At 35.0% G+C, this 27,950-nt stretch overlaps 1 protein-coding gene across 3 annotated transcripts in view; it reads left to right on the top strand.

Moving 5' to 3' along the window:
- LOC138691918 (N(G),N(G)-dimethylarginine dimethylaminohydrolase 1) overlaps positions 1-27,950 on the top strand; it is an 82,382-nt gene that overhangs the window by 12,943 nt on the left and 41,489 nt on the right. For all 3 annotated transcript variants that reach the window (XR_011329989.1, XM_069814554.1, XM_069814544.1), the window contains exon 2: positions 27,071-27,173. Coding sequence is in view for 2 of the 3 variants with exons in the window: in XM_069814554.1 (XP_069670655.1) it covers positions 27,071-27,173 (103 nt within the window). In the remaining variant the exon portion in view is untranslated. The remainder of the gene's footprint in view (positions 1-27,070; positions 27,174-27,950) is intronic.

Raw genomic sequence — 27,950 nt, 5'->3', positions numbered from 1 at the left:
TGCTGTACTTACAAATGGTGAGAAAAAAGGAGGGGGTTGTTATCTGTCTTGGAATGTAAGAGAATGCTTATTCGGGTACAACCAGCGAGTTTGTGTTAAATTGCTGACAGACTGAGGAAGATATAATAATAATAGTAATAATAATAATAATAATAATAATAATAATAATAATAATAATAATAATAATAATAATAATAATAATTTTTCCCGCAGGAATTCTTTTACGTGGCAGTAAATCTACTGACATGAGCCTGTCGCATTTAAGCACACTTAAATACCATTGCCCTGGGCCGGTATCGAACCCGCAACCTCGAGCACAGAAGGTCAGCACTATACCGACTACGCTACCCAGACCTACTGAAAGTTGGAATTTTAAGATTGAAAGATTGTAAGAATGAGAAGAGGTGGCCTGGAGGTACTTCTGTATTGTGTTGTTCAATGCTAGGAAGGAGTTGTTATCCATCGTGGAATGTAAACAGTACAGGATGTTAATAAAAACAGTAAATAGTTATGAAAGATGATGCAAAAATAAAATAAAAAAAACTTAAAAAGGCACTAACATCGAAATAGACATTTTCAGCACTAAAACCCCTTTATTTATACCTAAATTTTCATGAAAAATGTGAATATTAAGTCTCAAGCCTGTGTGTATCAAGGAAAAAAAATAGGTTTTTGCCTAAATTTCGTTCTCTACTTATATGGATGGCCATATCTACAAAGTGAACAATATTTTCTTGTTGAAGTAGAGTCGACGGCAATTCGGAAGGCGGTAGTCTGCTAGCGTTTGCGTCGAGAGAGACAGATAGAGAGAGCAAGGTAGCGTACAACATTGCCACATCGTACTTCACGCGCACGTGCGTTGCAAATATGCGTAGGAGAGAATTTAAATTATCAAAAGACAATAGGCCTAATGACCTTAACCGTTGATTACTGTAAGCAAGACACCTAGCAAACCCTGTTTCCTTCACTAACAATATTCTTTGCACGGTTCTCAATCCCACACCGCATGCTTCTGCAGTCGTTTCTTGCACGTTGGCAACGTTGCAGCCAGCATCAAGATGGCCGGCAGCGTCGTGCTCGTCAACGTTTTTAAAATAATTATACACCTTAAACAATATTTTCCGCACCTGCATGTGCAATACTTGTTTTTTTTTTTACAGTCTCTTCTTCCATTTATTTATCTTACACACATAGTAAATGTTAGTTTTACTTATTCAATGTATTGAAACACTCACACGTGAACAAACGAACTCGGGAAGTACTTGTTACAGATTGATTCCGACTGGTTCCGCTGTACAAGTTTGTGACGTTACATGCCAGAAATGCTACTGCGCATATAACAGCAGGCCGCCTTCCGAACTGCCGTCTAGTCTAGCAACGGATAAAGAGCGCAAGTTTACTACATAGAGTGCTTTAATGACGTCATGAGTGTGAGTGAGTTGTACCCCTTAGCTACATTAACTTTACGCTCACAACTCATTGATAGTGGACGTGATTTCGTAGCATTATTTACCATTCTTCGGCAGTTTTTTTTTTGCGTACTCCCGTACTTCCACACTTGCTGGCATATTTTGTAACTTCCTCACTTAGTTCTTCACATTCATCCACAAGTCTTTATTTCTTTATTCGCACATCTGCACTACTTACAGCATTTCTTTACTTCCCACTGTAATCCTTATCATTCTCCCGTACTTCTTTACTTAATTTCGTAACATTTACTTATCTTTATACCGAAACATCGGTAAGATATGCCGAAAGCAAATGGCAAACTACTGCTGTTGTTATGGATGCATTGTGCTACAATTTTGATAGTGTTTCAAACTGCCGACCACGAGCAGCACTAGAGGACAGAGGCTAGAATACGAATTCAGTTTAAAGATAAGAGCCAGCTCTTCAATATCAGTCTCTCGTTGCGAAAATACTGTTATTGTGGTACAAGATTTTACAGCTACAAGTCTGCTATTGTGGTATGCTTCATGTGTTCTAATACGTACAACAACTCCACAACTTCTACAGACTCTAATGAATGATCATGCCATCAGGTATACTTTTTATGGTTATCAATGCACTAGCTTTAACAAAACTAATAAAATATAATCGTTAAATCTTAGTACAATCTGTGTTTCACTTAAAATAAAAGTAAAACGTTTATATTATTAATGCATACATCGAAACAGTAACTTCATTTTCAGTATATGACTCATCAACCAGAATAATAAATTTTGCAACCCGACAAGCGTCATACCTGTATCAGGGTCAACTAGTATCCCAACCAGTATCTATTAGTTCCATCATTACATTATATTCTGAAAAATAAATATTGTACTAAGGGATATTAATATACCGTTGCTATTGTACCTTCGTTATGAACAAAAGCGAAATTTTGTACCAGGAAAAAGAGTAAATTGTTTGATAAATATAGATATTACCTATAGTAATGTCACAAGAGGTCTATTCAGACATTGTGAAGTTGAAATAGATGAATAACGATTACTGCAATAAAGAAATTGAATGTTATTTTGTGCGAGATCGTGCGTATTTGCTTGTTTTCCGCACAGAACCAATACGCGGTAAGTGTGAAATACCACATTCAGTATTCCCAACATAACACACATAACAATTTCCCTCTTCTTACCGCTTAAGCGCGACATTCATTTTACTGCTTTAGGCTTTTAACATATTATTTTTAGAGACGTTTAACATAGTAATAATTATAAATTGGAAACTTACCACTGCAATTTCAGCTAAATTGCAATGTTAATTATTGTTTTTAAATATTTGCAAAAATTAAGTAAAGTCTACTACTCCACGAAACTTATTGCATTCCTGATACAAGTAACATTAAGGAAGCCTTGAAAAAATCAACAAGATTCCAGATGCGGATGTTATTACTGCAATATGTTATATAAATAATATTGTTATATTAAAATGAAAAAATAAATCATCACATAACCTTACCGTTTGTTTTAAGTTCGCATTTATAGACTGGGGGGGGGGGAAGACAGACGTATATCACGGCCTGCTGGAGTATAGTAAACACAGAAAACATTTTATAGCAACAATGTTGAAGAAAGATATTTTGGTTTTCCGAAGTTGCCGTCATTAAACCGAAACCAAGATGGAGATTTCATTGCAACTAATTAGAAATTCGTCTTTCAGGTATGTAATAAACGATCTTCGCACAAAATAATGTACGATACACGAGCGGTATGTTTGTTTTCATATTCTCGGAAATTAAAAAAGCTCAACTACGTTTCGCTTTTTCAGTCTTTTCCTCGAACATGAAAACGTCAACATACCGCTCTTGTAACATATATTACTATAGTAATGCCAATTGAGAAAAGCGAAATACAAGTTTTAAAATGTTAATTACATGTACTGCGGTTTTCTCTTGTTATTATAACAGAAATCATAATTTAAACATTTTATAGTATAATTACAAATAACCTGCTTAATACATTAATTAAATGAATAATTGTTATGAAGGAATGTCATTTTCTTTAGATACAACGGACATGGAATTAGAAGATGAAGATGTAGGTGTGGGAGCAGAATTTCGCACTTTATTTAGTACAATGGATTCATGCTCATCGATTTAAGTGAAAACAGTTGGCGACACTGACTAAACAAAAGAACGACCATGCGATAAATTGATAGTGATAAATCGAGCTGCAGAAATTATCGCGATGTATGACTTTGATTTGTTGGAATTCAGAATTTCATTACGCTTCATTGGCCGAAAATGGAATGACGTCATATAAACGAAATACTCTCATAAGTAGAGCCCTGAAGTTTGGCAAAATGACTTTTTTATTGGTCGCAGATATTGAACTTTTGAAAAAGTATGAGTTTTTTTACTTTGCCTTTTTTTTACCTATTTTAACGAAATTGCTTTATTACCCAAGGCATAATTGAAATGTGTGATGTAATAAAATCATGATTTTATAGTTTTCTGTGGAAAAAGATGACAGACTTTATGGCAGAAATATAGGGCTATTACTCTACGAACTTAGGCCTATGTAATTATTGTGATTTTAGTTCACATTATTGAAATTACATGTATTTATTATTCACTCAGCTACAACATATGTTAAATTCCTCACATAAAAGTGGAATCTATTCGTCGGTTTACAAGCACACCGTTCCGAAATGTGCGGAAACGTATTATTCTCTACAATAATCTTACTAGAGGTGTTGATTTTTCTAGAGAAAATTAAAACTTGAGTGGGATTTAATTGACTATTACACGATTAGGAGAAAGTATATAAAGATTAGAAGAAATAAAGTACTCTAATACAATAAAAAATTAAGTGACTTAGAGAAATACTAAACCGTCTTGAAAATGCATTATTGTACCATCTCATTATTACATATACTGTATTCCGCTAGATGACAGTAATGTGTTATGATGAGCTGTTCTCTTGTTATCAGTTGTGCCAACTGTACAATCTTCATTGAATTTTATGGACGATTACTACTGTTCATTCAGTTTCATTTTTATTAAAACAGTTGCATTGCACTTCAATTATCAATATATATTAAACAAACTCTGATACGTAACTATCCATAAACTCACACCTATATCAGAAGCTATAACATAACCTAAATAATATAAACAAGATAATAGTACATTATGCAACGAGCCTACAATGAAGGTAATTAAGAAGCCAGTATGGATATTTATGAAACGAGCGCAAGCGAGTTTCATAATTTTCATACGAGCTTCTTAATTACCATTATAGGCGAGTTTCATACGACTTTTTATGCTCGACCATATTTCTAACTTGATATTATTAATTTTCTTTGTATCTGACCTTGACCAATGTCCCGTATGTTGTGAGATGTGCGCAGACGCGAAAGTATTGATTTTTTCCGAGGAACAGATGTCCACATTGACCTTGCTAGGCCATAAGAACCTACAGAGATAACACTGAAATTAAATTAGACATTGAAAAACGAGATGACAAATTGAATTTATTTGAATATTATTTACAATTAACGCTAATTATTATAGTAACAGAACATAACCTTCTGCGACAGTATTGGATTTCCAGCCTCCGTGACTTTTCGCTAATTCTCTTTCGATTGCATATCCGAGAATAATCGATACTTGCGGTTTTATAACGGTAGAAAGCTGACCTGTCATTGGCTGAACAGTTGTAACCTGAGTCGTCATTGGCTGAAAGACCTGACCTTTAATGAGTAGGTGTACTTTAATGATATGCATTAAAGGTCTGCTACCAAGTGTATAATTAGGCCTACTACATTTCGGCATGGTCGAGCATAAATGATAGAAAAGTTTAAATTAAGGATGAATGTTTAATGTTATGTTTTATTTAACGACGCTCGCAACTGCAGAGGTTATATTAGCGTCGCCCGATGTGCCGGAATTTTGTCCCGCAGGAGTTCTTTTACATGCCAGTAAATCTACTGACACGAGTCTGTCGCATTTAAGCACACTTAAATGCCATCGACCTGGCCCGGGATCGAACCCGCAACCTTGGGCATAGAATGCTAGCGCTATACCAATTCGCCAACCAGAAATTAAGGATGATGAAATAAACATTAATCATTTTGAAAGGTACAGTTATTGAAATTACAATGTTGGCAAACAAAAGGAACAAATGTTAGGGAGGTGATGAAAACAAACAAATGCTAGGGAGATGATAAAAGTTGTGGGATAAGCAGCCATGATTTGTTGAAACACGTAGTTCCATACCGTTTTATTGGTCAAAAGTAGTATGACGTAGTAAAAGTGTAATAGTCTATTAAATTCTTTCGTAAATCTACTCAGTTAAAACTATAAGGCAGGGACTCTGTTGGTCACTAAATTTTGCGATTGTCAATGCGATGGCAGTAAAACACGTATTATTGAATAGATCGTGTTTAACGTTTCAAACAACACTCGACCATAGTGCGGCAAAACAGGTGTCCAGTACTTTGACCGCGTGTTGTGTACAGCTGTCCATGTAATCGTGTCCAAGCAAAAACCTTTGTGTGCCCTCATAACCGCTCATGGTCAAGCCTCGTCTGTTCGATCCCCGACCAGGTCGTGATGGAATTTGTGTTGGATAAAATACACGTTGCTGAGGTTTCTGTCGGGATACTCGAACACACCCCACTTCCCCTTATTTCATCTACAACAGGGCTGGGCAGCAAGAGCGGATTCTACTCTCTCACGGGGAGCCATATGATTTCTCTTCATCCCCTTTCTTCCCCGCCGAACACCGCGCAGCGTTGATTTAGTAGCGGATGAATATTAAGCGTCCCCGTTTAGAGTCTGGATCCGCTCCCGATGCCCAGTCCTGATCTATAACTTTACTTCACTTTATTATGAGAATCTTGAGAAAGGCTAGCCCCAAATCGAGGGAAATAGCATATCTAACGTTAGTGCGACCGTTAATGGAATACGGAACTACATGTTGGGATCCCTATAGAATATATCAGATAAACTCCTTAGAAAGAATCCAGTATAGGACAGCTAAATTTGTTCAAGATAAAGGAGAAGATGGGAACGATACGATAAAAGAACTTAAATGGGAAACTTCGGAAAACAGACGTAGAAAAACTAGAATAACATCATTGTATAGAGCACATCTAGGTCAGAAAGCATGGGTAGACATAACGGCTCGGTTAGAAAAGCCAACGTACTATGGTAGGAACGATCATGATTTTAAAATCAAATGTAGGAAACAGAAAACGGATGTATGTAAATTCTCATTTTTAAATAGAACTATAAATGATTGGAATGACCTACCTGCAGCGGTCTTTGAGGGCTGTCCTTCCTTAAGGAGATTCAAGAATAATTTAAAAAGTTGTGTATAAAGTGCAAATTAAAATTAAGGCGACATTTAACATTTAATTTTTTAAGGTGACATGTATTTATTTAGCCTGACGAGTTACTTCCTTGGTTTGAATTGTAAATTATTTAAAAATAGCGTATAAGTCTGTCTTAGACTAGAAATGTTTAGTTTAAATGTAGTTCTGTTTATAAGTACAGTATGCATAAGGGTGTAATTATTTGACTTATTTGAACTGTTGTATCAGTGAAGCGAGGTGAGTCAGTGAAGTTATGGTTTTACAGTGCAGTGAATAGTTCCGATCAGTGATAATTTATAGCGTCAATGAAATGTGTTCTATAGTGTCAGTGAAATGTGTGCTAAAGTGTCAGTGAAATGCGTCATAGTGCCACTACAGTGAGTGAGATGAGAATAAAGTGAAAGACTATTGAAACTTATGTAGTGCCTGTACATAATAATGTACGTTGTAATGTAAAATTAGGTATTTTATTTATGTTTTATTATTATTGTGTTAAATTATATTGTGTATTCTTATTGTATTGTGTATTGTATAATTGTATTGTGTATTGTAAATATTGCTTATCATTTCTTTATTGTGTATTGTTTATATTGTGTATACCACTGCCACCGGGTGCATGCCCACTTGCAGTGTAAATAAATATATACATACATAACGTGCAATAGTTCAGATGAAGGGTTCAGAGCCATACTGGGCCAAGCGCCATTTATTAAAAACTGAGAAAGCAAGGGTTAAAGGCAAGTGAATACATAGTTTAATGCAGAATGATATATCATTTAGTTTTAATGTGTAGCTATACTTTATATTACTTGCTATATGTTTCCATTGAATTATGTATTTATTTATTTATTCTGGTGTAGTTAAGGCCATCAGGCCTTCTCTTCCACAACACCAGGAATACAAATACAATAATAGAAATAAACAGAAAAAAATACACTATATACAAAATAAATCTACACAAGAAATGAAGGGAGAGAGAGAAAAAACATTATAAACAAAGTAAAGCCACACAAAAATATACACAGATTGCAGTCACACAAATTATGGTAATATCTTAATTTTAACCCTTGTTTTCTACGGTTTTAGTAAATGGCGCTTGGCCCACTATGTTTCTGAACCCTTCAAATAGGCTGTGTAGAAGTCTTAAGAGTAGTACGAGTTTCCGATGCTAAGGTAGAAAGGATTAATTGGTTATTTTACAACTATCAACTGCTATGGTTATCTAGCGTCTGGATATGATGAAGGTGATAATTCCAGCGAAATAAGTCCAGGGTCCAACGCCGAAAGTTACCCAGCATTTGCTCTTAATGGATTGAGGGAAAATTCCGTAAAAAACCTCAATCAGGTAACTTGTCTCCTCAACCAGGTAACTTGTCTCAACCAGGATTTGAACCTGGATCCGCTTATTTCACGGTCAGGCTTGCTAACGTTACTCCACAGCGATGGACTCTAGGAAGAGGTTGGAGATCCCTGTTCCTGGGGCTTATTAAGCTACTCGTCCATGGATGAGGACTGGCTTTTTTAGGGTCGAGGCAGGATGGCTTGCTTTTCTTCCGTGCATCCTTCAGTAGACAGTTTCTTCTTTGCAGTGATCCAGCTAATTTCTTTACTCTTCCTGATCAGCTTTAGCATCATTCTTTCTTCACCCACTGTTTGTAGCACAGCTTCATTTCTTATTGTCTATCCATTTCACACGCTCCATTCTTCTCCATATCTACATTTCAAATGCTTCTAGTCGTTACACTTCACTTCGTCGTAATGTCCGTATTTCCGCCCCCCATATAATGCCACATTTCACACAAAGCACTTCACTAGTCTCTTCCTTAGATAGTTTTCCAGAGGTCCGCGGAAGATGCTCCTTTTTCTATTAAAAGATCCTGGCAGCAGCCTTGGTGGTACTTACATAAATAATTCATTAATTTCAGGGGGTTATTCCTTTTAAACAAAAAAGTTTAACCCCTTCAGGCCTGATGTACATTATAGTGTACATTGTTTCTTTTTTTATTTTTTGGAATGTCTTCGATACTTTTAAATATTTTGAAACATTCAATGTGATAGAAATGGAGTATATTATTTTTTAAACATTTCTATACCTGAATTAAAAATAAAATTTAAAATTTTGGGGCCCCAGAGATCGAAATTATCCCCAAATTTTGATTTTCTGTGAAGACTTGATTTGGGAATTTTGGATCCCCAGAATGATTATGTGACCAGTTTTTTTTTTAATATAAATTCAGGTCTGAAGGTGTTAATACAATATTGCTCGTTTTTTCTTCCTTTTCGAGAAAAAAAATTCTTATATGAAACATTTCATAGCGTAATATATAGTCACTCATATCGAGTGCACCTCAGCACAAGTGTGGACTTCGGTCCTGTGTTCATAGACATCTATGACGTAGTGCAGAGGGCGGCCACTAGAGGGAACCCAGGAGTTGGAGCTTAATCTGAACGATTCTAACCGGCGTCGGAGTTGTATCCGGTGTGGCTTAGTGGATAAAGCATCAGCACGTAGAGCTGAAAACCCGGGTTCAAATCCCGGCGCCGGAGAGAATTTTTCTCCGTTCCATTACTCTTTCATCATTTCATAGCGTGTTTTGAGAAAGACATTGATGTCATTTCCAATATGGTCATTCAGTTTAAGAGAGAAGTGTACTATGGTAATAAATATATGATTGAAAGAATTTTAGTTTTATCCTTTAAATGTACATAAATTCGATCCGAATAAATGTAACATTTGCTTCGACACTTTGGAAGGGTCGTTGGAATGAATCCTGTGCTCTTGGTCACCTTGGCGGTATGAACTTAGAGCGGGGGAGGGTAGGAGGCCCCCATTGGGTGAGCGGATGAGAGGTCATATGCTGCCGGTGGGCTGGTACACCCTCAACCTCATTCATTCCATAGGCCTCAGTATGGCCGACATGCAAAGGGTCGTTCTAACCCACTCGTAGCCACAGCTACCTAACCTAACCTAATGTAAAATTTTAAAATTCCTTTGCAGAACGGAAAGTTACACTTGTTCGGATCAAATTTATACACATTTAAAGGACAAAGCTATGATTCTTTCAAGCATTTATTATCATAGTACTTACTTACAAATGGCTTTTAAGGAACCCTGAGGTTCATTGCCGCCCTCACATAAGCCCGCCATCGGTCCCTATCTTGTGCAAGATTAATCCAGTTTCTATCATCATATCCCACGTCTCTCAAATCCATTTTAATATTATCCTCCCATCTACGTCTCGGCCTCCCCAAAGGTCTTTTTCTCCTCCGGCCTCCCAACTAACACTCTATATGCATTTCTGGATCCACCCATACGTGCTACATGCCCTGCCCATCTCAAACGTCTGGATTTAATGTTCCTAATTAGTCAGGTGAAGAATACAATGCGTGCAGTTCTGCGTTGTGTAACTTTCTCCATTCTCCTGTAACTTCATCCCTTTTAGCCCCAAATATTTTCCTAAGATCCTTATTCTCAAACACCCTTAATCTTTGTACTTCTCTCAAAGCTCAAAGTGAGAGTCCAAGTTTCACAGCCATAAAGAACAACCGGTAATATAACTTTTATAAATTCTAACTTTCAGATTTTTGGACAGAATACTAGATGACAAGAGCTTCTCAACCGAATAATAACACGCATTTCCCATATTTATTCTGCGTTTAATTTCCTCCCGAGTGTCATTTATATTTGTTACTGTTGCTCCAAGTTATTTGAATTTTTCCACCTCTTCGAAGGATAAGTCTTCAATTTTTATATTTCCATTTCGTACAATATTCTGGTCACGAGACATAATCATATACTTCGTCTTTATAATTTTCATAGTACACTGTTCTCTTAAGTTGACTGCGCATATTGGGAATTAAATCAATGGCTTTCCCAAAACACGCTAAGAAATGGTTCATATAAAACAATTTTTATCTGGGGAAGAAAGCAAAAGCGAGCAAAATTGTATGACACTTTTTTGTTTTCAATATCTGAAAGAATAACCCCCTGAAATTAATAACATTACTTACCATTTCACTCTTTATATAATTTTGATAGCAATATATTCAAACTAATGGCTTGTGCAGCAAATGCTGGAAACTAAGTTCATTAGACGTTCGAATAAACATTTTTCAGATTTATATTCAATGAAGAATACCAGACATTCTGAAAGTTATTTGCTTCCGTAATAATGAAAGATACTCTCTCTCGAGCCAATACTGAAGAGAACCACGCATATAAATATCTACACCACACCGCCATTAAATATATGAAAAAGACCCAACCCCACTTGATTAATAATTATAAAAATATTTGATTTTTAATAATATTAACTTACGTAAGTTTTATAGCTTTCAGTAACATATACTATATAGCCGCCACTCAGTAAAATATAGAAATCAAAATCTAATTTAAGTTATTCTCTACATCTACTTATATAACCCCAAAAGTTTCACTTTCATATCATAAATATAGCATTAATATGCATAATTTTATTAATGAAATAGTCACATCATGGCATTAACATTTCATTTCTAATGGTAATAATGTCATCAAGTTTTGTAGTTTCTAATATCCAATACACAGCTGTACCCAGAAAATTACACACCGCAGAATCGAACCTGTAAATTATTTTTAGTAAGTTAAGTTTTTAATAACCAATTTAATTTGAGCTCTAAATATGTCAGCATTCTTGCAGATCATGGACTTCGTGTAATATTGTTTACTGTAGTGTGTGTTTTGTTTTATTCTGAAATGCAATTAGCTAGTTCTCAAAACTGACGACAGATGGATTTTGGAAAATAGGAAAATTATGTTGAAAAATTGACATTTCACTGAAAACTACTATTTTTCTGAAAAACTTTTAGTTCCAAGCTTCAAAATGAAAGGTCATTTATTAAAATCCGTTCAGCCGTTTTCCCGTAATTTCCATTACCAGTTCAAATTATATATATAGATAAATTAAAATATAATTGTAAAGCGATTAAAATAATGTTCTGCCCGTAGTCAATATTGACAGTTACATTTATTGTGAGATATTTCCTTGACATTATTTAGCCGAGTACAAAATTCCAAGGATGATTTTGGACCGTATTGTGGGAAGGTTGTCTCGTCAGCTGTGATTCATCCAGTAAAGACTATGTGTCAAGTTTACTATAAATAAGAATAATAGCCCTTCAGCAGTGATGCATGTACTTCCTGTTACTTGTTGACGACTGGTAGCGACGCGGGTGGTTACAAATATCCTGTGTCTGCTGAATTTAAATTAATCAAAGGATACAATGAGCTTTGCATCATTTGAACGTGTCATCCGTGCGTACCACGAAGGCACGCTTCTGCTGCTCGTAACAATGTTAATGTGCTGTAGACATCTCCTTTGAAGGCTTTGACTAATTTGGTCCGTTGCGTCCCACTTCCGAGGGGAAATAAGAAAGTAGGTCCAGTCAGGGTTTGATCTCTGACGCTTTTATGGTCGTAAACATGTACAGGGACATCATTTTATTTTTACTAACATTTTTAATATTAACCTGTCCATTAGGAAAGTTCAGGATAACACAGAGGGTTTGGAATTGAACGGGTTACATCAGCTTCTTGTCTATGCGGATGACGTGAATATGTTAGGAGAAAATACACAAACGATTAGGGAAAACACGGACATTCTAGTTGACGCAAGTAAAGCGATAGGGTTGGAAGTAAATCCCGAAAAGACAAAGTATATGATTATGTCTCGTGACCAGAATATTGTACGAAATGGAACTATAAAAATTGGAGATTTATCCTTCGAAGAGGTGGAAAAATTCAAATATCTTGGAGCAACAGTAACAAATATAAATGACACTCGGGAGGAAATTAAACGAGAATAAATATGGGAAATGCCTGTTATTATTCGGTTGAGAAGCTTTTGTCATCCAGTCTGCTGTCAAAAAATCTGAAAGTTAGAATTTATAAAACGGTTATATTACCGGTTGTTCTGTATGGTTATGAAACTTGGACTCTCTCTTTGAGAGAGGAACAGAGATTAAGGGTGTTTGAGAATAAGGTTCTTAGGAAAATATTTGGGGCTAAGAGGGATGAAGTTACAGGAGAATGGAGAAAGTTACACAACGCAGAGCTGCACGCATTGTATACTTCACCTGACATAATTAGGAACATAAAATCCAGACGTTTGAGATGGGCAGGGCATGTAGCACGTATGGACGAATCCAGAAATGCATAATGTAGAGTGTTAGTTGGGAGGCCGGAGGGAAAAAGACCTTTCGGGAGGCCGAGACGTAGATGGGAAGATAATATTAAAATGGATTTGAGGGAGGTAGGATATGATGGTAGAGAATGTATTAATCTTGCTCAGGATAGGGACCAATGGCGGGCTTATGTGAGGGCGGCAATGAACCTCCGGGTTCCTTAAAAGTCAGTAAGTAAGTAAGTAAACTGGCTATATCTTCGGATTAAAGGTCTAGAATCGGAAACACCGCTTGCTCCCCCTTCCAAGACTGGAGTTCGATGATACTGGCGTAAAATACAAACAAATCACTTTACTAGGTATAGGAGGGAAGAAAAGTAGTTCATCCATTTACGTAAACTGGGAAATATCGCAATTTTGAGTTCGATAATTTTCATTAGGTTTTTGTTTAATCAAAACACAGTACTGTATTAACACTTAGTGTTTTTACTCACGAATTGAGCTATCCATTCGGACGTATTAATTATGCAGTGTATATTTTAGTGTTACAGCACATAAGCGTACATTATAGAGAATGAAATTAAATTGAAAAGTAATCGTAATATGGATATTTAAACACATTTTTGAAAATGATGGCCGCTCATTTCGATACAGGCTTCTTCTTTTGTGCATGTTATCGCACTATAGACTATTGTACCAAATCCAAATTACCAGTTTCGACCTTCGTACTAGTAACTCATGTTGAAATAATTCTGTACCTACTCTATAAAAGAGTACCTTACGTACTGTAAATTTAATCTTCACTTCAGCCCGATCCCAAAAGATAAAATTACTCAGACAAGCTATCTACTGTCCGTCCAAGTGGTTTTGTCGCAGAAAGGAAGGAAATCACGTGACAGTTAATTATTTAATGAGGCCCTTTTATTTAAGTTATTTTAAACAGTTGTATAATATTACGTAGACGTCCAATTCCTAACAGAAATTAAATTTTCAGAAAAGAGCTAAGACAGCCCAGCTACTAGACTTCACAGAGGGGCGAACAGAAGCAGGTAGGCAAACGGACGACAGTACCTGTGCGAAAATATGATTCAATATTGAAAACTCTTTCGTCACTGGAAAACGCGAACATATTTCTGGAACGTACTATACTCACTAACTCAGTACTGCATACGCAGCCGCTGTTCTGTGTGGAGAACGGTTGTAAGTTTACTAGTAGAGGGAGTGGGAGTGAAGTACATTAAAAAACTCAGGTACAATAAAAATTGAAGTAAAAATAAAATGATGTCCCTGTATAAATGATAACTACGGACTGTATTTTTTGGTAATACACGCGAAACTTTCCAGAGAGAATATTATCGAAATGATAGCCTTCCAAATCTTCGATTTCAAATATCGGCATCCTAACCAATTCAAATGAACAAAAAAGAAAATTTAAATTAATGTTAACAAAATTCATAATGAAATTTTAAAAAATAATATTCTGCGGCAAGATGTGGTAGCTATCAAAACGATAAAAATTTATTAAAATAAATAATATACATTGAATATTATAAAGATGAATAGAGATGGTGATTGATGATGTTCAGTGAAGATTTTAAAATGGTTGATGCAATTGTCTGAAGAGTCTTATCAGGAATCTTTAATTTTCTGAGTATCTCAAATGTAAATTTGGGAATTGTTCCTCGCGCACCAAACATAAGTCCAATGACATTCCAATCTTGAATATTATATTTATGACTGAGATCATCACAGCAGGGAAGGTAAATAGCGCGTTTCTCTTCATGTACCTGCTTTGGTTGATCTTCATTAATTTCGAACCCTACAGTGGGGTCAAGAATGAGACCAGTTTTTTTTTACTTTCATTGTTACATTTATCCTTCTGAGTACCTAAAGTACCACATTTAAACAAAGGAAAATGACGAAATAACGCGAAATTTTGATTATTGTCCGAAATACGAGTATGTCTGTAACCACGAGATTTATTGTTAGCAGAGTGCTAACTCTTTTTACTGAAAGGAGATTTCTAATTTCAGTTTTTACAAGATTCATGCAACTAAATCCTCGCTCACAATTTACAGTATGCGATGGAATTATATAAATAACTGTTCACTTAACTTACATGAATTGCACAAACTCTTTGAAATCAATTCCTGAACACCTATTGCTCAATACCTTTTTGAACATTGCCCATGCCATTAGCATTTCATTTAAATTCGGATTAGTTTAAACACATCTCTGATTTCATTTTCTCCATTTCTCTTCTTTTCTAAAGTTCAACGTAGTTGTCGCATTTTTGCACATTTACATTGAGTTTGTTGCAGTTTTAGAAGTCGAGTAGCAAAATACGACTGTGGCTTAAACTCTGCTTTAAGGGTATTAAATTTGTCTGGTAAATCAACTGTGCTAGTAAAATGTGTTTGGAAAAATATCGGAAGATTTCTACCTTATTTCGTGTAGTTGGAAACAACCTTATTTCTCATACTTACAGCATCTGTCTGATTAGGCTTATTTTCTGTATACTGAAGTTTCTACTGTGAACCTGGGAGAACAAGGAAGAAGGGGGGATACAAGGAGAACGAGGGGAATGCAAGGAGAAATGTATTTAGGAAACACTGCACCGCGCCATATTCAGTTTCCTCCGCTTGTGTTGCGGGCGATATCACAGGCATTTGTCACTGGGGAGTTCAGCCGGCGTGACGTCTTGTCTAGAGGCTAGCACAACTACCATTAACCACCGAAGACAACTAGGCATGGAGAAAGTGAAAAATTGTAGGTGAATATCGCTTCGTTATCAACGGTGGGTACTAAGCTGTTACAAACGAGCGGAAAAACCACGGAACACCTGACGAACGACGGCCAATCGCCGACAAGGGGTCGAATCAGCGATTTTTCCCCCGCCGTGCTTGCGTGTCAATGGGCGACACACTGCCTACCTTTCATATCAATATTCCGGCACACACAAGAACGCAACATTTCAACTTCAAAGCTCTCACGAACAACTCAGCAGTTCAAGTACGTATCTAAAATCTCCGATCGACGTCACGAATTTGGCTTTAATCTCTCAAGACTCGGAGCCTGGACGGATTCATGCACCCTCACACTTACCAGCCTGCCCTGCACTATAAGTCGAAATCGCTGTCAAATTAAAACTCCGAGCAGGTTATGTTACTAGGGTTGCCAAATTTGTTTGAAGAAAATATGGGAGACTAAGGAATCGACAAAATTTCACATACAAAATTTACGAATTATTCCGTTCAGTTAAGGCTCATTCACAATGAAAATTAAACATAACGTAAGCGTTAACTTAAGAATGTAAACGTTACGGTAAAATCAAGAAATCATACCATCATTCACGATGGGAACATAAACATAACAGCAAACATACTTGGTAACCATGGAAACATAACAACGACGCCATTTCCTCATATTCTGTCGTATACTTCAGCGCTCCGCGATTGTGTTCTGTTTGCAAATCACGTAAGCATAAGCATGAAAATTTGGAGTTTGCAAACTGTCATGTTAACGTCTTACGGTAATGTTTATGTCAGTGTTTATGTGAATAATTGTGAATGATCCCATTTGGTAGCCTGGGCGCAAAATTCTGTGTTTATGTTACGGTTATGTTTAATTTTCATTGTGAATGGGCCTTTACTAAGAAACAGCTTTATTCTACACTTTAGCAGCCAGGCTTAAATTAAGAGTATTTTGAGACGTAATAGTTGAAGCCAACTGCAGTTTGCAGCTCTGATTTGATTGAATGTGCCGTACTTCTGTCTGTCCAATTATTGTTCATGAGCTGAAACACCCTCTTTGTATGAACATTACTAACTCGCCAGTTTGTTCCAAATTTATAAGTAGAGCCCGGATGTTAGGCAAAATGCCTTTTTTTAAACTGAGTGTATGTATGAAAGACCTATTAGACATAAACACGTTTCCACACATTTGGGGACGATAGGCCCAATTTTTATTTTGCCTTTTTTGCGTATTGTAGCTCCCGTTGCCTATTTTAAGGTTAAATGCCTTTTTTTCGCCTTTTTACGTCGTTATTGTACATTTTCTATATTTTTAATGCATTTAAAATAAATCGCACATAAATTATATAAAAAAACAAAAAAGAACGGTTGTACAAATTAAAAATATATATTCATCTCACACCAGAGTGCTGCATTGGAGTTAAATCGCTCGCTTGAACTCGGTCGAGTGTCGCACCCTCGAGTGAGATACGATCGGTCGTGATACGCTCGTAATAAATAGAAGCACAGTACAAGGTCATCTCACCGACATGTCTTATCTTGTATGGAAGGCGACAGATAAGATACACATGTTTTGCTCACACGGTAAAAATAAGGCTTTATTTTCTGCGTTTATGACAAACGTTTAATGGAACAGTCAATGGAACGTACCAAAACAGGAACATGAAGTTATAAATAAAATAGTATGAAAAACTTCGATATACAGTTATTATTGCTAATTAATAATTATTCAATATTTGATTTACCACATATATAATATGATAGGTCCATACAAAGTGTTCCGCCTATATACTGCGACAATGTAGAAACGTTATACAAAATATTATTGATATAACAGTAGATTAATAACAATATTAGTACAGAGATAACGTCACAGAAAATGTAATAGAACGAATAATCATGCTGCACAACTGTTACAGACGCAAAGATTGATACACTAATTATTAGAGATTATTATTATTATTATTATTATTATTATTATTATTATTATTACTAGAAAACTTGATACAGTTCTTGCATTATCGTGATTGTATTCTCCGTTTATAATAATTACATTTACATCCAATAACATCTATCAGATGTGGCAAAAACAAAATCACTCCTGTGTCTGTCGCCTACAACATTTATATTACATTTTAAAGCAAGTTTTGTAGTTGTACTATGGAGAGGTTAGTTAAACACTGCAAAATTTTGAAATGATAAACATCTATGATGTTACTACACAGTTCATCACTGTAACAAGAACGAATGTCTAACGCTCGGCTTATACCGCTCGAGGATTTATCGCTCGTGACAATTTTACCCATCATGCATGTGCGCTACCTATCGGATTATGCTATGAACTATTTGGCGCTCGAGCGAAAACGTCCGATGCAGATCTCTGTCTGACACAAATATTTGCTGAGAATCTTATTCTCCAACAATACATATGTTTTCAAGAAGTCGTAAACTTTTCTCACCTACGATTCCATCTTTTATGTCACTTAACAAAGTTGTTTGAACAGTATAACCCTCAGTGCTCAACTCACTTCGGGGTTTACCAGCGAAAGAAAGTATTAAAAGCAAGTCTCCAGGTCCCGTTACTGGTGTCGATTGCACGCACAAGTTACGCGTACTTTGAAGTCTCGAATCCCTTCTCACACCGATCTCTGAAAGAAAGTAGAGACAGTCCTTCTGAAATAAGTTGTTTTAAGTTTGCTCCAATCACTTCAGTAGAAGTAGAAAGTTCTTTGTCCACCATGAAAAACGTTCTCTCTGACAGGCGGCTCACTATGACAGTTGACAACTTAAAAAAGCATCTTGTGACATGTAACCAAGGAAAGTGAGTACCGTATGGGATAGTTTTATTATGTATTTGTCTATTTTTTCGTAACTTAGGATCGATGATTTCAACTATCGATGTTCTTTTGCATTTAGTATGTAAGGGGAAGGACCTACAGGAATGACCAAATATATGTCAAAATTAACATTTTTAAAAGTTATCTTCAGCCTAAAAATAGTCATAGTATTGATTTAATTTGAGCGAAATTTCAATGTCGTTAGGAAGAAAATAATTGTTTTTACGCCATTTTTAAATAGCCGCTGCGCTCCGGTCCCCTTGAATATCCGGAGTTTGTTTACTTTACGTTTTTCAACATTTAATGTGCAATATCTCAGATAATAATGGAGATAATTGAATAAAGTTTTCAGGGCATATTCTCACATTATACATGAATAATTCTGCAAGAGAAAATTGTCAAATTGTAAATTAAAGAATAAGTTAAAAATAGACGTGCATTTTTTCTTTCTGTTCATAAAAAGCAAAATAAAAATATAAACATAAAAATTAAAATTTTTTTAAATCGTCAAACAAAATTGATAAGCAGTCTTTTAGCTTTCATTTAAGACAAGATTTGTGATTCTGTGATACTCTCGAGAGCAGATATATAATTTTCTTTATAATACTGCATATTTTGCACTTTTTATGTCTGTAACTGTACCATGAAGGGCAAAAGTGAAAATGTTGTATTTGAAAGGCATAATATGAAACTATGTTATGGAAATAGACGCTCTACTTAAAATAATGTGAGAAAAGAGTTTTCCTGTAGTTTCTTCCTCTGAATAGTAAAGTAGCATGGTGTAATTGTGTTTACTTTTTGTGCAACCTCAGTCATTGTATTTCAGGACTAAATTAACATTATTTGGTCTGTTTATGTTTTTGTGAACCGAGTTTAATTTTAAAGACTGTTTTACACAGTTGCAAACACTTTGTGAGCACGCTGATTAGATTGTGTGGAAAGAGCTTTGCAGTGGCTGTGTTACTTGTTTTTCGTAAGCCTATTTCTTTGTAAAAGATGACAACATTAGTTTATGAATGTTGACACGTTGTTCAGTAGCATTACGCGGCATTTCTGTGTTTTTGTTTGCTCTGCTTAGGAGAGAAGAAATACGTGTGTGATAACATACTCAAGTTCCCATTGTCTTTCGAATTCGTCTGTAATATTATAATTTATAATATAATTTTTATAAAGCATCATGGCGAACAACTAGTGTGTCATCGACTTCAAATGCCAGAGACCTTGTTTCAGATCACGTAGAGTTTGTGGTTCCAGGTTTTGTCGGCCATTTTTCCACCATTTTACATTCGCTACTTATGGTTAATAAAATGGCGTAAATTGGTAAGGTTTCAGTCATAATGACATAATTGGCAGTCCTACTATTTTCGACAAGAAACGCAAAATTTACCCATCTACGAGATGTAGACTGCTCATGGAAAAACGACACAAAAGTGAAAATAATTTGAAGACACGGACATTACAAACAAAAGAGAAAACAATGAAAAATTACCAAAAAAAAAAAAAAAAAAAACAAAAAAGGAAAAAGGAGAAGGGGATGGAAGAAAACGAACAATAAAAGAAAAAGTAAGAATCTCATAAGGAAAGGAAAGAAGGAAGAAAGAACGAGGAAGATTGAAGAGGAAATTAAAAGAGAGACTGAGATAGGAAGGGGAATAAAAATATGAAGGATAGAACCAAGCGAAGGAAAGATAGAATTGAAAGAGAATAAAAAAAAAATCACTAAAGAAAACAGACAGACAAAAAGAATTCCTATAATTACATGAAACGTGGTAGCTCAAACCACTGTTAATATCTTGAATGTATTGGAAAAACAAAGATATACGAAGAAAGGATGAAACAAAAATGATAATGGAAGAATAAAACAAAGGTACGGTATGTGAAGAAAGAATGAACGAAGCAAATATGATAATGGAAGAACGAAACAAAGGTATGTAAAGAAAAAATGAACGAAACAAAAATGATAATGGAAGAATAAAACAAAGGTACGGTACCTGAAGAAAGAACGAACGAAACAAAGGTATATGAAGAAAGAATGAACAAAACAAAAATGATGATGGAAGAAATAAACAAAGGTATATATGAAGAAAGAAACGAGACAAATATAATGGAAGAAAGAAACCGGGGTAGGCCTATATGAAGAAAGAATGAACGGAACACAAATGATAATGGAAAAAAATAAACAAAGTTATATGAAGAAAGAATGAGTGAATCAAAAATGGCAATAGAAGAACGAAAAAGGGTATATGAAGGAAACAAAAATGATAATGGAAGAAAGACACAAAGGTATAATTATGAAAGAAGAATGGACGAAACAAAGATACATGAAGTAAGAATGAGCGAAACGAGAATGATAACGGGACAAATATATAAAGAAAGAATAAAGGAAGCAAAATAAATTATAAAAGAAGAACGAAACGGTGAAATTAAAGATCGAAAAAGGAAATAAAGAGTTGAAGAGATAGTGAACAAAGCTAACTTACAGGTAAAGAAGTAACGAAATGAAGGAAGAACGAAACAAAAGAAAGAAATAACAATATGAAAGGAAAAACTTAATGGAAAGAAGAAAAAGCGTACGAAACGTAGATACAAAGAGCAAATTAAAGGAGGAAATAAAAGAGAAAGAAGGATATAATACACGGGAAAAAAAGAGAGAAAGAGAGTTGAAGTAATAAGTAACTAATTTTTTGTGGAATTAAAATGAATTCTTTCTACATTAACTACATTATCGGTAACTTTGTTGTTTATGGCTGTAGGATCAAATCGTTGTTCGGTCTTTAGAGGAACCAAGCAGCATACGAGTCCATGACGCAGCAATAGCTCGTTTTAAGAAGATTACTTCGATCGAACAGCTGTGTGTTGTGAAGAGCAGTGCAAATAATTAAGCCATGATTATCGTCAAATTGACTTTCAAATAACCTACAGTAAATCTCATTTGCCCGAGTATTAGTTAAAACATTCAATCACAGAATTTCTCGCAATAGCACTTCATCGTAGCTCCTTTGCGTTCGTGATCCAGTCTTTCAACGTTTTCTTTCGATTGACCTATATTTTAGAATATATTTAGACATTTTTATCTCATCCAGCCTCTGCATCTATTTCATCCAGCTTGAAGTTCGTATCTGGCAGAAAACGGATTTCCTAAGAGAAAGTACCTAATCATTATGTTTAGAATAGTTGATTATATTTTTGTTACGATTTTAGACTTAAGTATTCATTCTTACCTCCTTCCAGTAAAGAACTACATCAATAACTTGTGAAGAAGAAGTGTGAATTTGTTTAAAAATACATCTATTCACATTCTGCTTTTGTAGCTCATGAAATTTTGAAGCTCGTTTATTCAAATTTTTAAGACACACAGCTAGCTTCAGTTAAGCCACACTGTAATTTTCATCGATTTCATGCTAATAGATCCTGTTTAAATATAATTCAGAGTCAAAAACTAAAATCTGCTCATATATTGCCTTCCACTTGTTAAGTAATCAATTTTTTCCACATATTCCAAACTCTATTTTCGGCTTGGGGAAAGAAAATTTTATCTATGATTGGTATCTAAACTGATCTTTCTTTTACCATCCTCAGCAACCTAAACAACGGCTTTATTAGCGGCAGTAAATTAAAAGTTTTCATGCTCGACCATGCCGAAATGTAGTAATTATACACTTGGTAGCAGCCCTTTAATGGACCTCATTAAAGTACACCTATTCATTAAAGTTCAGGTGTTCCACCAATTAAAAAATACCATTGTAGCAATATGAAAGCGCAAGTGTCGATTATTCTCGGATATGCAATCGAAAGACAACAATAAATCAATAAATCACCTATATTTGAAATAAAGTCAGTTCTGTTACTATAATAATTAGCGTTAATTGTAAATAATATTCAAATAAATTCAAATTGTCATCTCGTTTTTCAATATCTAATTCAATTTCAAAGTTATATCAAGATTAATGTTTATTTTACTCTCTAGATTATATCAAGGTCAATGTCGAAATTTGTTTCTCGGAAAAAAATAAATACTTTCGCGTCTGCGCACATCTCACAATTTACGAGGTATTGCATAAGGTCAGTTCCGCTCCTCAGTCAGATAAGAATAACATGAATACTTATGAATAATTTCAAGTTAGAAATATGGTCGAGCATAAAAAGTCGTATGAACCTTGACTATAATGGTAATTAAGACGCTCGTATGAAAATTATGAAACTCGCTTGCGCTCGTTTCATAAACATACTCGCGTCTTAATTACTACCATTATAGGCTCGTTGCATAATGTACTCTTAATTCACTGCAGTGAATTAAAATATTTTAAATCACATGACAACCAACACATTAGCAACAATAAAATCCGTACATTCATTCATTTACAGTATAACTTCTTCACAAACAACACATTGCAGACAAAAGGCCCACAATTGAGGACTTAGCTGCAATAAGGGCCCATACTCCAAAATGCTGTTCTGAGATATATAGAGTTGAAATTTTTTAAAACAGTGCAGGGCATATAAAATATATTAAAATAAACAGGTTTATCAGCATTACTGTTCAACATTTCTCAACGAAACTTTGTGAGTATAACAAAGAAACTACGGAGAATCGATTTATGCATTCTCCGGAAAAAGGGCCTATGGGGCTATGAGCCCTTATTGCAGCTACGTCCTCAATTTAAATGTAACTTTAGATACCAGTAATGGATAAAATATTGTATAGCATACGAGAGTAAACAGATTTTATGCTCTTGTGGAAATTATCACCCTCGGCTTTGCTTCAGGCACTTAACTTTCTACTCAAATATAAAATATAATTTTACTCTCTTGTATTTAACTTACTATTATATTCGTAGTTGGAAGAGAAATTTATATTTTTTAATTTTTTTTTCTAAATGTTTTCCTTACTTACTTACTTACCTACTTACTGGCTTTTAAGGAACCCGAAGGTTCATTGCCGCCCTCATATAAGCCCGCCATTGGTCCCTATCCTGAGCAAGATTAATCCAGTCTCTATCATCATACCCCATCTCCCTCAAATCCATTTTAATATTATCTTCCCATCTACGTCTCGGCCTCCCTAGAGGTCTTTTTCCCTCTGGCCTCCCAACTAACACTCTATATGCATTTCTAGATTCGCCCATACATGCTACATGCCCTGCCCATCTCAAACGTCTGGATTTAATGTTCCTAATTATGTCAGGTGAAGAATACAATGCGTGCAGTTCTTTGTTGTGTAACTTTCTCCATTCTCCTGTAACTTCATCCCTCTTAGCTCCAAATATTTTCCTAAGCACTTTATTCTCAAACACCCTTAACCTAAGTTCCTCTCTCAAAGTGAGAGTCCAAGTTTCACAACCATAAAGAACAACCGGTAATATAACTGTTTTATAAAAAAATTAAAAAGGAAAAATTTTAGAAAAAAAAAAGAGGAAGAACATGAACTTTGTTTTAAGTTTATATGTAAAGAGTTGAGTTATTTTCTTGTTATTGGAAAAAAAAAGGCTTCTGTAAATGAAAAAGACATGAAGATACAATTTAATTATTAGAGAGCTTAACATTTTATACGTTAAAATGACTGAAAATTCCATATAATTAATGTATATTTTGAACTGAGTAGGCTCACCATTATAGTGTCGCATACATTTGGATTGGCTTCACATGCTCAATGTTTTTGAGACGTAGGAAGGCAACTCTGTTATATGTACTAGAGGTGACCATGACTTTGTAAGGTTTCTACTGTAAAGTTCTTTTTAGTACAGTATATCGTTTCATACATTCCTTTATTCATGTGAGGAATGTTACTGACTTATATTTTTGTAAAGGGGCAGCAAGCGCTTTATATATAACTTTCCCTTCCTCCTTGACTTCACCATTTGTCCTTGTTATTGTTAACTGTTTTACAATAGGCTGTAGATTCCACTCCTGAAACCTATATGGAATGGAAGTAGCTGTGACTTTGTAAGGCTTCAGCAGCAAGATTTTTTTTTTTTTTTAGGTGTCGTATTTATCGTTTCACGCATCATTTCTTTGTCTTATTTACGTGAGGAATGCTGCTGAAATTATTTTTCCGTGAAAGGGCAGTTAGTCCTGTTCTTATAATTGTGAATCAGATTTAATTAAAGAAGCTACGTGCCACGTTATTCTCAACTACATTTATTTTTATTTAGAAATGTGTACTAGTTTCAGTAAATAAAGTCATTGAGATTGATTTGAATGGTTTTAAGGGAACTGGGTAGTAATTTTTTATTTTGTGTTTAAAAAAAGTACGAAACTTACTCTTTAAAACAATATGTTGTTGTTGTTGTTTTCTAATGCCAGGCGTTTAACAACAAAGTCATTTGACCTCTTGCACTCCAATACCTTTCAAAGATATTATCATGACCAGCCAATGAAGCACAGATTTTGAGGTGTTCCGAATCCATTTCTTGGTTTGAGTTGCACAATGGGCAGTTAGGGGACTGATATATTCCAATTCTATGCAGGTGTTTAGCCAAACAATCATGGCCTGTTTGCAATCTAAATCTTTAAAACAATATATACAGGGTGATTCACGAGAATTTACCGTCGCTTACGGAGCTTATTTTCGAAGACATTCTGAGCAAAAAATGTCATATAAACATTTGTCCTAATCTCAATATTTTCAGAGCTACACTAATTTCAGGTTGATAGTAGAATACGTTTTTTCTTTTGTTTTAAGGGTAAAAAATTACAAATAGAGAATTAACTATTCAGAAGTGTCATTTCTTTAATTGGCTAGTATTCTGAATGAAAGAGAGATGGAACGGAGAAAAATTCTCTCCGGCGCCGGGATTTGAACCCGGGTTTTCAGCTCTACGTGCTGATGCTTTATCCACTAAGCCACGCCGGATACAATCCCGACGCCGTTTAGAATCGTCTCAGATTAAGCTCCATCTCTTGGGTTCCCTCTAGTGGCCGCCCTCTGCACTACGTCATAGATGTCTATGAACGCAGGACCGAAGTCCATACATGTGTTGAGGTGCACTCAGATAAGTGACTGTTTGGCCGGGATCCGACGGTATGGGCGCCGTCTTTAAATCACAAAGTGATTTATTACGCATATCATATATATTTTGATGTACCGAAGTACATATGATATTTCCACGCAGATATTCTGCGTCATCATATGATGAAAGAGAGATGGAACGGAGAAAAATTCTCTCCGGCGTGGCTTAGTGGATAAAGCATCAGCACGTAGAGCTGAAAACCCGGGTTCAAATCCCGGCGCCGGAGAGAATTTTTCTCCGTTCCATCTCTCTTTCATCATGTGATGACGCAGAATATCTGCGTGGAAATATCATATGTACTTCGGTACATCAAAATATATATAGTATTCTGAAGTTAAAAATGTGTTGTTAATTGCTTTGTACAGATTTTGTTTTTCAATTTTTAACTAAAAATGACATTCTTATGCACTTATCACAAACATTGTTACAAATCATATGACTTTAGGAACTTGATTATTTACAGTTTAATTATTCATCCTAATGTATAGGCTTAAATATTTTACAAAAGTGGCGTGATTTGTAACAGTTGTTTTGATAAATGCGTAAGAAAATGAAATTTTGTAATTAAAAATCGGAAAAAAAAAAATTCTGTACGAAGCAACTATGGAATTCACAACACATTTTTAGCTTCAGAATACTAACTAATTAAAGAAATGATACTTATGAATAGTTCATTCTTTATCTGTAATATCATTTTACCTTTAAAATTCAAGAATAATGGTATTTTACAAAAAACTTCAAATTAGTATAATTCTGAAAATATTTAGATTAGGACAAATGTTTATATGATATTTTTTGCTCAGAATGTCTTCGGAAAGGGACGGTAAATTCTCGTGAATCACCTTGTATATTGTAGGAGTATCTCTGCAGATGTCATTTTATTGGTCTCTTTAAATATGGTGGCGCATGTAATTCATACTTCTTCTTTTTAATGTAGTTTTCCGTAAGTTAAGATTTTTCAAACTCAAGAGGGGAGGTACACCATTGACCTGCAAAAATTTAGTGAAATTCTTTTTTTTATATATCTCAGCTACTATAAAAGTAAGATCTGGCAACCCTACTGACTAACTAAACCACAGACCAACCAACTGACTGAATGACAGGCTGACCATCGTTTGAACTGTTCGAATGACTGTTGGACAAAACCATTGTTACTCTGTTTTCTGTCAAAGAATTTTGTAGATTTTCTCATAGTCTATGTTTATTAATTTCATATTATGTAATGGATACGATAAAATATTGTATATTATTTGTAATTATGTTATACTGTAGGTACCGATATTACATAATTATTATAGTATAATATTTATAATATTAAATAACAACACATAATGATAATTTACTGCAGTTCAACTGTTGCTTTTTAAATCTTAATAGAAAGGGATAGTCATTTATAATTTACTTCTGTGGTATTTCACGTTATTAAATCTTGAAACTGCTTGGAAGTAATTTTCATCACTAAGAAAAGTGTATGCTTTATTTTTTTTCAGGTGGAGACAATAAGAGCAGTTTTGAAAAAGGAATTGGACCTTCCCATTGTTGAGATTGGAGATGAGTCTGCAAAACTGGATGGCGGTGATGTCCTCTTTACAGGTATCTCAGCTGTAAAGCAATCTTACAGTAGAGTACAATGCTTTCGTTTGAAATACGAGCATTGAGTCTGAAATTATTTTAACGTGGTATATTCACTTCTTTTTCTTTGTCTACGGGTATGTGAATAAAAGCAATAAACATCCCAAGTCCAAAATTTACCGAATTTAACTTTTTATCTAGCATTTACATAGGCTATCATACTGAAAAAAAGAATATCTCGAGTCCGATTCTAAGCCTGTGTTTTTTAATCGTACACATACAATACATAGGCTTGCCAACTGTCCCGTTTTTTTTCCGGGACAGTCCTGATTTCGACCATTGGGTCCCGCATCCCAAAATAATTTGCACACGTATCAAAATGTCCCGATTTCATGGTATATTAGACATTTACAGCAGATTTTCGTTTCTATCAGATTGTTGGATTTAATCTGGATTGGAAGATATTTCCGCACAATCTCATACAGACATGCTTCCAATATGTGACGAATTGGAGAAATGACTCTAGTACACATGTTCATTTATACGACATATAGACATCAACGAGAACAACAACAGAGACTTGTAAAATAACCGCAGTTACTCAATTGTGATAAGATCTGATAGCTCTGATGATAAATCACGTAAACATCTCAGTTTTTCCGAGAAGAGTGGCTGAAATCTTTTGTGTAGGTAGGTTAGGTTAGTTCGGGTTAGTTTAGATTATGTTAGGTAATTTTATATTAGGTTAGTAAATACATCAATAAGCTGGGTTCCTAGTTTCCAACAAGTTCATATTAA

The sequence above is a fragment of the Periplaneta americana genome, chromosome 2, assembly GCF_040183065.1.
Source record: "Periplaneta americana isolate PAMFEO1 chromosome 2, P.americana_PAMFEO1_priV1, whole genome shotgun sequence".
Classification (NCBI taxonomy): domain Eukaryota; kingdom Metazoa; phylum Arthropoda; class Insecta; order Blattodea; family Blattidae; genus Periplaneta; species Periplaneta americana.
This window is presented reverse-complemented; position numbering and strand designations above follow the sequence as displayed.